General features: G+C 45.2%; 1 protein-coding gene across 5 annotated transcripts in view; it reads right to left on the bottom strand.

Annotated features, from left to right (window-relative positions):
* Positions 1-8717: 8717 nt before the first annotated feature.
* Positions 8718-12128, bottom strand: part of EXTL3 (exostosin like glycosyltransferase 3) — a 498145-nt gene continuing 494734 nt past the window's right edge. For all 5 annotated transcript variants that reach the window (XM_066388406.1, XM_066388388.1, XM_066388416.1 and 2 more), the window contains one exon: positions 8718-11791. In XM_066388406.1, the coding sequence (XP_066244503.1) occupies positions 11582-11791 (210 nt within the window). In that variant the 3' untranslated portion in view covers positions 8718-11581. The remainder of the gene's footprint in view (positions 11792-12128) is intronic.

The following is a 12128-nucleotide window of genomic DNA, read 5'->3' on the forward strand; positions in this document are numbered from 1 at the left end:
GACACTCAGTATTTGTAGAATTATCAGTAATGTAATGTAGGTACACTTCCTAATAAAACTTAGAATCAAGTTGAAGTTTTTTTTTTGTTTGGTTTTTTTTTTTGTATTTTTCTGAAGCTAGAAACGGGGAGAGACAGTCAGACTCCCACATGCGCCGACCGGGATTCACCCGGCATGCCCACCAGGGGGCGATGCTCTGCCCCTCCGGGGCGTCGCTCTGTTGCGACCAGAGCCACTCTAGCGCCTGGGGCAGAGGCCAAGGAGCCATCCCCAGCGCCCGGGCCATCTTTGCTCCAATGGAGCCTTGGCTGCGGGAGGGGAAGAGAGAGACAGAGAGGAAGGAGAGGGGGAGGGGTGGAGAAGCAGATGGGGGCTTCTCCTGTGTGCCCTGGCCGGGAATTGAACCCAGGCCGACGCTCTACCACTGAGCCAATCGGCCAGGGCCATCAGGTTGAAGTTTTTTTAAAATCATGAAAAGACAAAAACAGTACAAAATAGAGCTCAAAAGAAATAAGGCACTGGCCAGTTGGCTCAGTTGTAGAATGTTGGCCTGGTGTGTGGATGTCCCAGGTTCAGTTCCAGACAGGGCAACACAGAACAAGCGCCCATCTGCTTCTCCACCCCTCCTCCTCTCTGTCTCTCCCCTCTCCCCCTCCCGCAGCCAGGGCTCCATTGGAACAAAGTTGGCCCGGGCGCTGAGGATTGCAATGAGGCATCACCCCCTATTGGGCTTGCTGGGTGGATCCCGGTCAGGCACACACGGTAGTCTGTCTCTCTGCCTCCTTGCTTCTCACTTCAGAAAAATTCAAAAAGGAAAAAAAATCAAAATGGTTATTTTACTGAACTATCCTAATGCTACTTTCAGGAATGACTTGGATTTGTCCAAGTTTGATTCCTGTTAAGGTGCTCAATCAGCGAGCACAGGTATAATCCCTTGAAAGGTGATTACTAAAGAGACAAACAGTATGCAGATGTAAATTAGCCAACAAAGGAATGATCTAGAAATTATGAAGGTTTTAATCAAGTTATTCCCGCCTATTTAGTGGTGGAAGCCAGAGGGAGGAAGCAGCAAGAATCTTTGATTAGAGCAGAGAGGGAACAGAGAGCAGATACTAGGGGCTGCTGCAGGCAGGCTAGCGGAGGAAGACCCCGGGCCCGCAGAGGAAGACCCCGGGCCGGCAGAACCTGCCTTCCAGCGCTGTCAGGCCTGATGGGCGTACAGCCACTGACTTCGGAGACTGACACCTAGAAAAATTTCCCTCCAATCCAACAAAATTTTAATAATTAAAAAAACCATTAAAAATAGAAGCCTGATTTTCTTCTTTTAATCTTTCTAAGAAGTGGTATATCATTGTTATATAGCAAATTATCCCAAAACTTAGTGGCTTAAAAGTATCCCTCCCACGTTTCTGTGAGCAGCAGTCCGGTGGCTCGGCGGGGGCTCCCTGCTGGCTGCAGTCAGGGAGTGAGATGAGAAACGGAGGCACAAAGGTGAGGTAGCTTTCCCAGAAACACAGCCTGTTAAGTGGCTTGTGCCCTGTCATAATGTCATAGGTGAGTGTCAGGAAGGGAAGACATGCCTGTTAGTCCATTCCTTCTCAGACAACGGGAACACGGACTCCTCCCCACGGTCCCTGGGCCCTCTCAGCCGTCCTGTGGCGGCAGGAGCCGACTCCTCTGGGGGCGGGGCGGTCGGGACACGTTGATCCAAGGGTACACACCTGGGCTATGAGATGAATACGTTCTCAGGATGTTTGTACAGCGTGCTGACTGTAATTAACAATACTGTATTATATACTTGAAAATTGTTAAAAGATCTTAAAAGTTATCACCACAAAAAAATGGTAATTATGTGAAGGGATGATGTTGTAAACTAACCTAATTTCTCGATATATACGTGTCTCAAATCATCATGGTGGACAACTTAGCTATGTCAGTGTCTAAAGCTGGGGAAGAGACAGTTTACATGCAATAAACTTAAGCACGTGTTTTGTCATTAGGCGTGTGGAACAGCCCTTGTTTCCCTCAGGTTAGCGGAGGCCTCTGAGGAAGGCGGAGCTGCGCTCCTGCTTCACAGCTCTCGTGTCAGCAGGAGTTCCCTGACTTTTCTGCAGGCAGCCACAGTGCCGAGGCCAACCACATTCGAGTTGGCCTGATACAACTGTGAACTCGGTCACAAAAAGTAACTTTGATTCGTATAATATATAATAAATTTTTGGTGACTAACATGTTATCAACTAAATGCTAACATTTTTTTTATTATCTAACTTTTTAATCTAGTAACTACACTGTTCACAATACTTTGAAAATAATGAACTTTGATTTTATCAAGTCTTTCTCAGTCATCATCAGTAGGCCCTTCCAATCGTCGCTGAACATTTATTAAGCACTTACTGTATTCTATGCATTGTGCTGTCTCTGATGACTTTTGCTCCCCAGAATAACAGACCAAATACCTGTACAAGTTTCCCCAAACTTCTCACAAGCATAGGAGAAAATTTCCAGGACCATGAGTAAAAAATTACTTACAAAGTAAAGCCTAAGAAATTTACAAAAGTTATATAATAAGTGAAGTTAGCAAGATTTCAAATATATATAAATTATTTTCTATATTGGTAATAATAAAAAATTAGAAAATAAATTTTTTTAAAATAGTGATTTTTTCTCATAATACTGTGAGAAAAGTCCTTAGGAATAAACTTCTGAAAAGATGGGTAAGATCTCTTACATTAAAAGTCTCAAAATCTTGCTGACAGAAATTAAAGATCCCAACTTGGAGAGGTTCACCATGCTCATGGATTAGAAAATATTAATATTTCACTTCTACCCACTAAGCTACAGATTCAATAAAATACCATCAAAATCCCAAAATTTTTTTAAACTAGGAAAGGGACCGAATAGACATTTCTCTATTCAACAGTCTATTTGTAAATTCTCAAAGAATACATACAAATGATTAATAAGCACTTGAAGGGTACTGAATGTCATTAGTCATCAGGGAAACGCAAATCAAAAACTTACAATGAGGTACCACTTCACACCTACTAGAGTAGTTATCAGAAAACAAGCACTGGCAAGGAAGGGGGCAATTGGAACCTTCACATGTTGGTGGGAATATACAATGGTACAACTTCTGTGGAAAACCTTTTGGTGGTTCTTCAAAAAGTTAAACATTGAGTTACCGTATGATGCATCCCTTCTATCCACAGGTACAAAAAAATTGAAAGTAGGGACTCAGATATTTATACAATGTGCTCACAGCATTATTCGCAATGGCCAGAGGTAGAAGTAACCCAGATGTCCATTGACAGGTGAATGGATAAACAAAATACGCTCATTTATCCACTCACCTGTCGGGGTGTGTGTGTGTGTGTGTGTGTGTACAGTGAAACATCTGAGCCATAAAGGAATTGGATTCTGATACATGCTACAACATAGATGAATCTATGCTAAATAAAATAAGCTGGACACAAAAGACTCAATATTGTATGACTCCCGTTTGTATGTCCAGGATAGACAAATCGTAGAGACAGAATGAAGGTTGTCGGGAGCTGAGGGGAGGGGACAGTTTCTGTTGGGGAAGATGAAAAGGCTCTCACAATTCTCAGTGGTGACGGTTACACGTTGTGAATGCCATTGAATTGCACACTTAACAATGGCTAAAATAGTCATTTTGGGTTATGTATATTTTATGAGAATATAAATTTTTTAAATTCCAACAGGTTTTAAAAAAGAAATTGACAAACTAATTCTGAAATTCATATATAGAAATACAAAGTAACTATAAGACCAAAGCAATCTCTAGAAAGATGAACAAGTTGGAAGACATATTACTTTTTAAGATTTAACTAGAAGGCTACACTGATGCCCAGGGTAGGTACTGGCAACAAATCAGCTAACAAAAAGAGAGCTCAGAAATGACCACACTTACTCAGTCATTACCTTTTCAACCATGGCCCCAAAGCAGTTCAGTGGAGAAAGTAAAAACTAACAAGTGGTGTTGGAATGACTATTCATAAAATTAAAAAAATTAGAGCCTGACCAGGTGGTGGCACGGTGTATAGAGCATTCATTGGCCAGGGACGCAGAGGACCCAGATTTGAAATCCAAGGTCACCGGCTGGAGCATGGGCTCACCAGCTTGAATGTGGGGTCACTGGCTTAAGCATGGGATCATAGATATGACCCCAAGGTTGCTGGCTTGAGCCCAAGGTCACTGGCTTGAGCAATGGGTCACTTGCTCTGATGTTAACGCCCCCCCCCCCCGTCAAGGCACATACGAGAAAGCAATAAATGAGCAACTAAGGTGCAGCAACAAAAAATTGATGCTTCTCAAAAAATAAAATAAAATTGATGCTTCTCATCTCTCTCCCTATCTGTCCCTCTCACAAAAAAAGAATTAGAAGCTTGACCACTATCACATACCATTTACAAATACTGATTTGAGAGATCCTAGACCTAGGGAAAAGCTAAGACCATAAAGCTTTTTAATAGAAAACACAAGAATATCATCACGACCTGGGGGAGGCACAGGTTTCTTCACAGAAACAGCAACAAGAAGAAAGTTATAAATTAGACCTCATCAAAATTCAAAGTGTCTGCTTATCAGAAGATAACATAAAGAACCTGGATAGACAAGCCACAAACTGGGAAAAATATTTGGACTAGTGTCCAAGGTAAAGAATTCAACAATAAAACACAGTGGAATTAACTCAGCAATAAAAAAGGAATGAGCCATCAAATCACAAAAAGATGGAGGAACTTGAAATGCATGTTGCTAAGTGGAAACCCAATCTGAAAAGGCTGCATACTGTATGATTCCAAACTGTATATGATTTCTGGAAAAGGCAAAACTATGGAGATGATAAAAAGACCAGGGGGCCTGGCCTATGGTGGCGCAGTGGATAAACCTTTGGCCTGGAATGCCAAGGTTGCCGGTTTGAAACCCTGGGCTTCCCTGGTCAAGGCACATACAGCAAGCAAGCAATGAACAACTAACATGAAGCAACTAGGAGTTGTTACTTCCCATTCCATTTCTCTCCTGTCTCTGTAAAATCAATCAAGAATTTAAAAAAAAAAAAAAAGACCAGGGGGCAGAGCGGGAGGATGAAAAGGTGGAGCACAGAATTTTCAGGGAAGTCAGACTACTGTGCAGAACATCACTATAGTGGATACATGTCATTATACTTTTGTCCAAACCCAAAGGATATGCTACACAAAGAATGAACAGTAGTGTGAGCTATGACTTTGGTTAATAGGTCAATATTGGCTCCTCAGCTGTAATGGATTTGCTGCATTAATGCAGGATACTAACAGTGGGGAAGCAGGGGAGGAACTCTACTTTCCATTCAATTTTTTTGTAAACCTAAAACTGCTTTTAAAAAGTCTATTTATTATAAATGTATATTTTAGCCCTGGCAGGATAGCTCAATTGATTGGAGCATCATCTTGAGATGCAGAGGTTGCTGGTTTGATTTCTGGTCAGGGCACCTGCAGGAACAGATCAGTGTTCCTGTCTCTCTCTCCCTCTCCCCCTTCCTCTCTCTCTCTCTAAATCAATAAAACATTTATTTTTAAATGTATTTTCTAAAAAGACAAACCAAAAAAACTTTTTTAATAGGCAAAAGATTTATCCAGATACTTCATCGAGGAAATATATATAAGGACATAAGCACATGAAAAAAGTGCTTAACATCACTAGTCACCAGAGAAATGCAAGTTGAAACTATAAGATACCATTACTCACCCATCAGAATGGCAAGTTTAAAAGCCTGGCAACAGCACAGATGGGTGAGGCTGTGGAAGCACTGGAACGCTATCTGTGGGAGTACTAACTGGGTGCAGTCGCTTTGGGAAAAGGTCTTAAGTTTCTTAGAAACATGTGTCAGACTAACAGACAGAACAGACTGATGGTTGCCAGAGGGGTTAGGGGTGAAAGGTGAAGGGATTGAGAAGTACAGATTGGTAATTACAAAACAGTAACGGGGGTGTAAAGTACAGCATAAGGAATATAGTCAATCATACTGTAGTAACTAGGGATGGTGCCAGGCGGGTGCTGGAAGGATGGGGGGAGCACTTTGTGAAGTGTACAGTTATCTATCTACACACTACGCTGCACACCTGAAAGCAATACCAAATAATGTTGAATGAAATCTGTAACTGCAAGATTAAATTAAAAAAACAAAAAACTAAATATGTATATATCTACCTTATCATACAATTCCCACTCCTAGGTATTCACCTGAGGGGAAAACCCACAAAAAGACTTGCACATGAATCTTCCTAGCAATTTTACTTATAATGGCCAAAAACAGGAAAAACAAAAAAATTGCCCAAGTGCCTGTCTGCAGAAAAGGGATAGATTACCAATACAACACAGGCTGAACCTCAAAAACCTCACCCTGAGTTCCTACAAGCCTTGTTCCAAAGAGTAAAAGTTGTGCAATACCCTTTATATGAAATCCTAGAACAGAGAAAACTAAGCCAAGAGTTTTTTAAAAATCAGAATATTGGTTCTGGGAGGGGGAGGGTGGAGCCTGATTAGGAAGGAATATGAAGAAACATCAGGCTTGATAGTAAATGTTCTACTTCTTGATAGGGGTTTGGGCTATATAGCTGCATGTATGTCAAAATTTATAAGAATATACTTAAGGTGCATTTTAGTGTGTAAACTTAATAAAGTTCACATTAAACGTGGAAACTAATACCTCCAGTTTGTGATGTGTGTGCTTGTATTTAGAAGGAAATACAGTGATGTCAGTAGTTTACTTAGAAATGAACCAAAAATAGGGTGGATGAGAGTGATAGAGAGGTAGAGGTAGAGATAGCTATAAAGCAAGTACAGTAAAATGGTTAAGTATACAGGTTCATACTATAAAAATTAAACTTTCCGGTATATTTAAAAGGCTTCATAATGAAATATTGGGACCAATAGTTTAAATAAATAGAATCTAAATACCAGTTTATATTCTAACATGACAACCAACAATATAACCAGGATTTGTAGATAAAGGTAAAACAATTTGCCTAAGAAGCAAGTGAATTAAATGAATTAAATATCAAACCAAACCTGGCCCTAGGACAGTACTTCCCACCTTAATGATCTCTTCTGGAATCCATTCTGTCTGCAGTTTTTCTGTGTGCTCTTATCCCCCTTTGTCATGATAAAAATAATGACAGTGACTTCGCAGCCACACAGGCCAGGCGCCATGAACTATCTGGTTAATATAGCACATCGGCTGTACAGTATCCCCAAAACACTACAGTACAGATTACTGAAGTGGCTGTCAACTGATTTCTACGTGACCCTCTTTAGTTTGTCAAATCATTATTTGTCAAGAAACTATTCAGCATTTTTTGTATGCTGTTGTCTTGAGAGGTTTACCACCCAGCATGGGAAACAGCTTTAAACATTCCAGTGCACGCACAGTGAGGCAGACAGGTGGGGCAGCTCGAGCAGGAGAGGGTGGGCTTGGGGGGCTAAGCAGTGACTGAGGAGGGCAGTGCTTCCCGAGTCTTGAACAATGAATTGGCATTAAAACAAATGGTACACAGAAAAAAGACACTAGGGAGTTTATAGTATGTCACCCCAATAATGGTTCATTTCTATTGTGTGGCCAACAGACTCTTCACATTTGTGTTAACTTTCAACACGTCTTTAAGATGTAGCACAATATCTGCCATTTTACAGATGAGATTAAAGTTTAAAATAGGTAACTTACTCCCCACCCTAGTTTAATGGGCAATGTAGGATTGGAACCCATGTTAATCTACTCCAGATCCCATACCCTTAATTGCAACATCCTTTTCAACCACATTTTTGTAAATATTTTGGAGCCTTCGATTTCACTGACAATATTATCAACTGCTAGCACCAGCCACTTTTAGCTTACCTTAAGTCCAAGCAGGAACTGACATCATGCAACTTGATGTCTCTCTGGTCCCAGGACAAAATGGACAGTTGGAACAATAGGAACTTGGCAGTGAAAACGCCAGACCAGAGCAGGCCTTCCCACCCTATATGACATTATCTACCCACCTAACCTGCTGCAAACCTACCTGATCAACTGTTACCACTAATTATGGTAACAATGACTTTTGGGTCCCCCGCATTCTTGGGATTATCAGGGTGACCTAAACCCCCAGCTGCAGAGCCGAGGAGAGGAGCACCAACTCAGCTTTTCCCTGGCTTCCCATCCTCTTTCCCATTTCCATCCATCTCCAAAGTGGGTAACTCAGGGCTCTCTCCCTGGGGACGGCTGCCGCTGGCCCAGCCGCAGTCTAGGACCACAGACACCAAAGGACCAGGCTCTGACAGCTAAGCACCAGCTGGATGTAGGTTCTTTTCCTGACACCTTGTATCTCAACAGCCAGCTCCAGGCCAGCCCCCGGCCACCTGGGCCAGCCTCTCTGCCAGGAGCACAGCCCTCTGTAAATGACGGTGAAAAGACAAAGGTGGCGTATACGCCCCACGCCATCCCACATCACACTCGAGCCAGTTAAACGACACCTCAGTTCTAGACGGAATCAGATGACTAACACAGGAATGGACGCATGGCTGCGTGTCCCCAGCACCCCAAGGCTCGGCGCACAGGCCACTCTGGCCTCACACAGGCCTGCCCCGCGCTCGGAGCCCCCCCCCCCCCCCCGGAGTCGGACAGGTGCCTTTTCTCAGGTCACTCTTCTGTCCTTGCAGAGGAAAGGCACAAAAGACCTCCAATCTGTTCGAGTTAGTCTCCACGTATTTTATTTTTTTTACAAAAATCCAATGTCAGACCATTGTGCTCATGACTGGAAAAGGACAGGGTGGATGGACACGGTATGGAGAGCAAAGAGCTTCCCCTTCAAAATACCACTTCAGACCAGGAGCTCCCGAGCCACGGCCACAGCGAGGACCCCCTTCCTGCGGGCAGGGTCCTGCGCAGGCGCAGCTGCACCGAAGGAACCGCTGCCCAAGGGGCACACGTCCAGAGCAGAGCCCCACGAGCACGCGTAGGGGGACGCCCCTCCCGGGAAAGTGCACAGACCAGCCGGAGAGCAAGGATGACCTGGGCCTGGGAGCAAAGACGAGGCAACCGGGCATTACCTTCAGATAGCTGAGGACACCCATGTGGCTCTTCAGAGCGGTTCTCCTGTTCCAGGTGAGTCAGGCGATGACAGCGATATCGGTTTCCCAAGCTGACTGCTCGGCACCAGAGGCACTCTCAGCACGGAGCTGGACCTCTCCCTAGCGGCTCCCCAGGAGCACTAACCAAGCCACCTGAAACCTGACTGCCCTGTTTCTGCTACTGAAGAGGGAACACAGCTGTTTTCTTAAAGTGCCCACCAGAGCCTGCTGTTTGGGGTCTTTCATGTCAGGGTCCATTCAGATCCAAACAGTGCTACCCTTGTTTGGATCTCTGACGTCACAGCCATCCCTGCAGCACACTCTGACATCCTCCACAATCTCAGACCATCAGCTACTCCTGGGCCCAACAACAGCATTCAGGGACCTGACAATCCAGCTCAGCTAAAAGGGTCCTTTCTCACCAGGTCCCACTGACGGGCAGTTTATAAGTTCCTCACATTAAAATAAACAAGATAAAAATAGCAGCCACATACATAGCTCAAAACACCACACTCTTTGGCTTCCCAGAGGGAAGAAGGCTACTGCTAAAAGGAATCAAGTCAGAAGTCAAGGAAAGGGTGTTAGAGAGTTAAGAGTACGGGGTCTGGACCCCTTGGCTGGGTTGCTGAGAAGCGTAACTCATTGTCCTCAGCAGCTGCCTCCACAGGACAGCTATGTGGTACCAGTGAGCTCCTGGAGGACAACACAGGCCCTGGGAGCGGCCCTGGTCCTGTGTGCCCACAGAGAGACCCCTTGGGCAAGCTAGCCCTAGTGGGGCGGTATCTACAGAACAGAGCCTGGCTTCAAATCAGACACTTGATGAGAACCTACCGACAGGCAGGTCACAGGGGAATGTGCCCCCAAGAAACAGAAGCACTGATGTCAAGGTCTGGGGAAGACGAAACTGGTTTAAGGCATGTGCATGACCAGGACAGACCTGAGCGCTTGTTCAGCTGCAGAACACCAGCTACGCTCACTTGCACTGGAAGAACATGGGGTCCAGAAAACGGCAGCAGTCATGGGCTAACTCCCTGCCCCGCCACTAACACCCTCTTCAGTTCTCCTACTTGCCACCACCACCAAATGAAAAACTAGTTTATTTCCATTTCAGCCCAGGGAATAAAACATAAGTCCCAGAAGAAAGTGGTAATATGGGGGGTGGGGGGATATGCCTGTGAAATGTCAGGCTGGATCTGAGCTGAACGTAAGGGATCCTCTCCCACTGTTCTGGCACATACCACAAACCTCAGGGGTCCTGGAACCAACCAGGCATTAGGATCCAAAAATTATAGGTATCATGTGATGTAGGTCCAGACAGAGGAAGAGGGGAAGGTGAATTTCACCAAGGTATTAATGCCAAGGCAGGAGCCTTGTGTAAGGATTGCCGGCCAGCCGGGTGGGGAGCTGCAAGGGTCGCTCATTGTTCTGCATCGAGAGAGAAAGCCAACCTGCAAACCACGTCCGACCACTCCTGGAAGTACAGCCTGCCAGTTTTCTGTTCTCTTGTACAGGAGATAGCCTTCAGGAAAGCCTGAAGCCAAAGCACATGTTTTTAAAGGGGGGCTGGACAAAGGAGCCATTTGGGAGTGCTGCCTTTGGGTCTCCATGTGCCCCTTCTGGTTCCAACAAGGAAAAGACCAGGAGAACAGGGACAAGCCCTAGGGCAACATGACCTAATAGTGACTCCTCAACCACCACCACACCCAGCAAAGAACTTCAGGTGTTCCCAAAGATGCAGGTCCTCCCCAAGAACTCCCATGAGAGGAGACGTGAGTTCCAGATCGCTGGTTGGTAGCAGAAGAAACAGACTGACAGGCCTTAGCTCGTTCAGGCCCCATAAGAGGGCCAGCCCCACCCTGTTGTATCTGCACAAAGGTGCCCCTGGGGACAATGGAGATGACCTTTAAGGATGAGCCAGACACCATAAGGCCAGGATCCATCTCCACCAAAAGACTATCAGGAGCCTTGGTGGGTCCCTCACTTTGTGAGACAAGCAGAAATTGCAAATTCCCCCCAAATATATATATATATGTATGTATATGTGTGTGTGCGTGCATATATATACTCACATATATATGTATGTATATATATATACTCACACATATATAAATAAGCCTTGAATAGCAAATCTGAAACTTTTTAAATAATAATAATAGATGTTACTGAATTTAAAAACCACAAACCAGCTGTCCTGGGCTTATGAACTGTGTGAGTGACTCTCCAGAGTCCCCATGTCCTCAGTGTAAGCTATCAGTCAGTGCCCTATGTAGGAAACCCCAGTGCCCTCTGGCCAGGGTTCCAGGCCCAGTGTGACCAACTTCAAGAGAAAGGTAACTATTTCCTGTCCACTCCTCCTGCACTTCTTCCAGCAGAGGGTCTGGGCAACCACCCAGGGGATGTCCCTGGGTCCTTCAATGTCTCAGAACCTTAGGAACCACCCTCAGCCTGCTCATCTCTCTCCGAACGTGCCGTGCCCCTAGATGAACTTGAAACACTTGGTCTTGTCGTGGGGCAGGCGGGTCTTGAAGAGCACAGAGTCCACCCTGAACTGAGTATACAGTAGGGGCATGTAGCCATACACCTTGACAAAAAAGTTGATACATTTGTGCCGCTCATGAAAGTGGGAATCATCATGTGACAGCGCCTGAGGGCATCCTGGGCATCGGAAAGTCCACCGTGAGGTCACCTGGGGACAGGGAAGAAGGAGCACAGTTAGAACCACAGGTGCTGGCACTGGCGGACGCCCTGCAGCTTACCCAACCCGAGGCTTCTGACCGGGAAGGTGCAGCCCTTAGCCGGCCACAGCTGTGGTCCCGCACAGCGCTCACAGAGCGAGTCGGGCCAGGGCCGGCCGGCCTGCCCACCTGTCTATCTGCTGGGGATGTGTCTACGCCATCAGCAAAGGGCCCTTTCCAAACAGCCTATCCTTAACAGACAGCAGAAGCCTTGAAATGTTTAGGTCACTGTCTCAGTAACTCTCCTTCTGGGCTTCATCTTGGTTGCACAGCAAAATGTAGGTATAA

The sequence above is a fragment of the Saccopteryx leptura genome, chromosome 1 (assembly GCF_036850995.1).
Source record: "Saccopteryx leptura isolate mSacLep1 chromosome 1, mSacLep1_pri_phased_curated, whole genome shotgun sequence".
Taxonomy (NCBI): domain Eukaryota; kingdom Metazoa; phylum Chordata; class Mammalia; order Chiroptera; family Emballonuridae; genus Saccopteryx; species Saccopteryx leptura.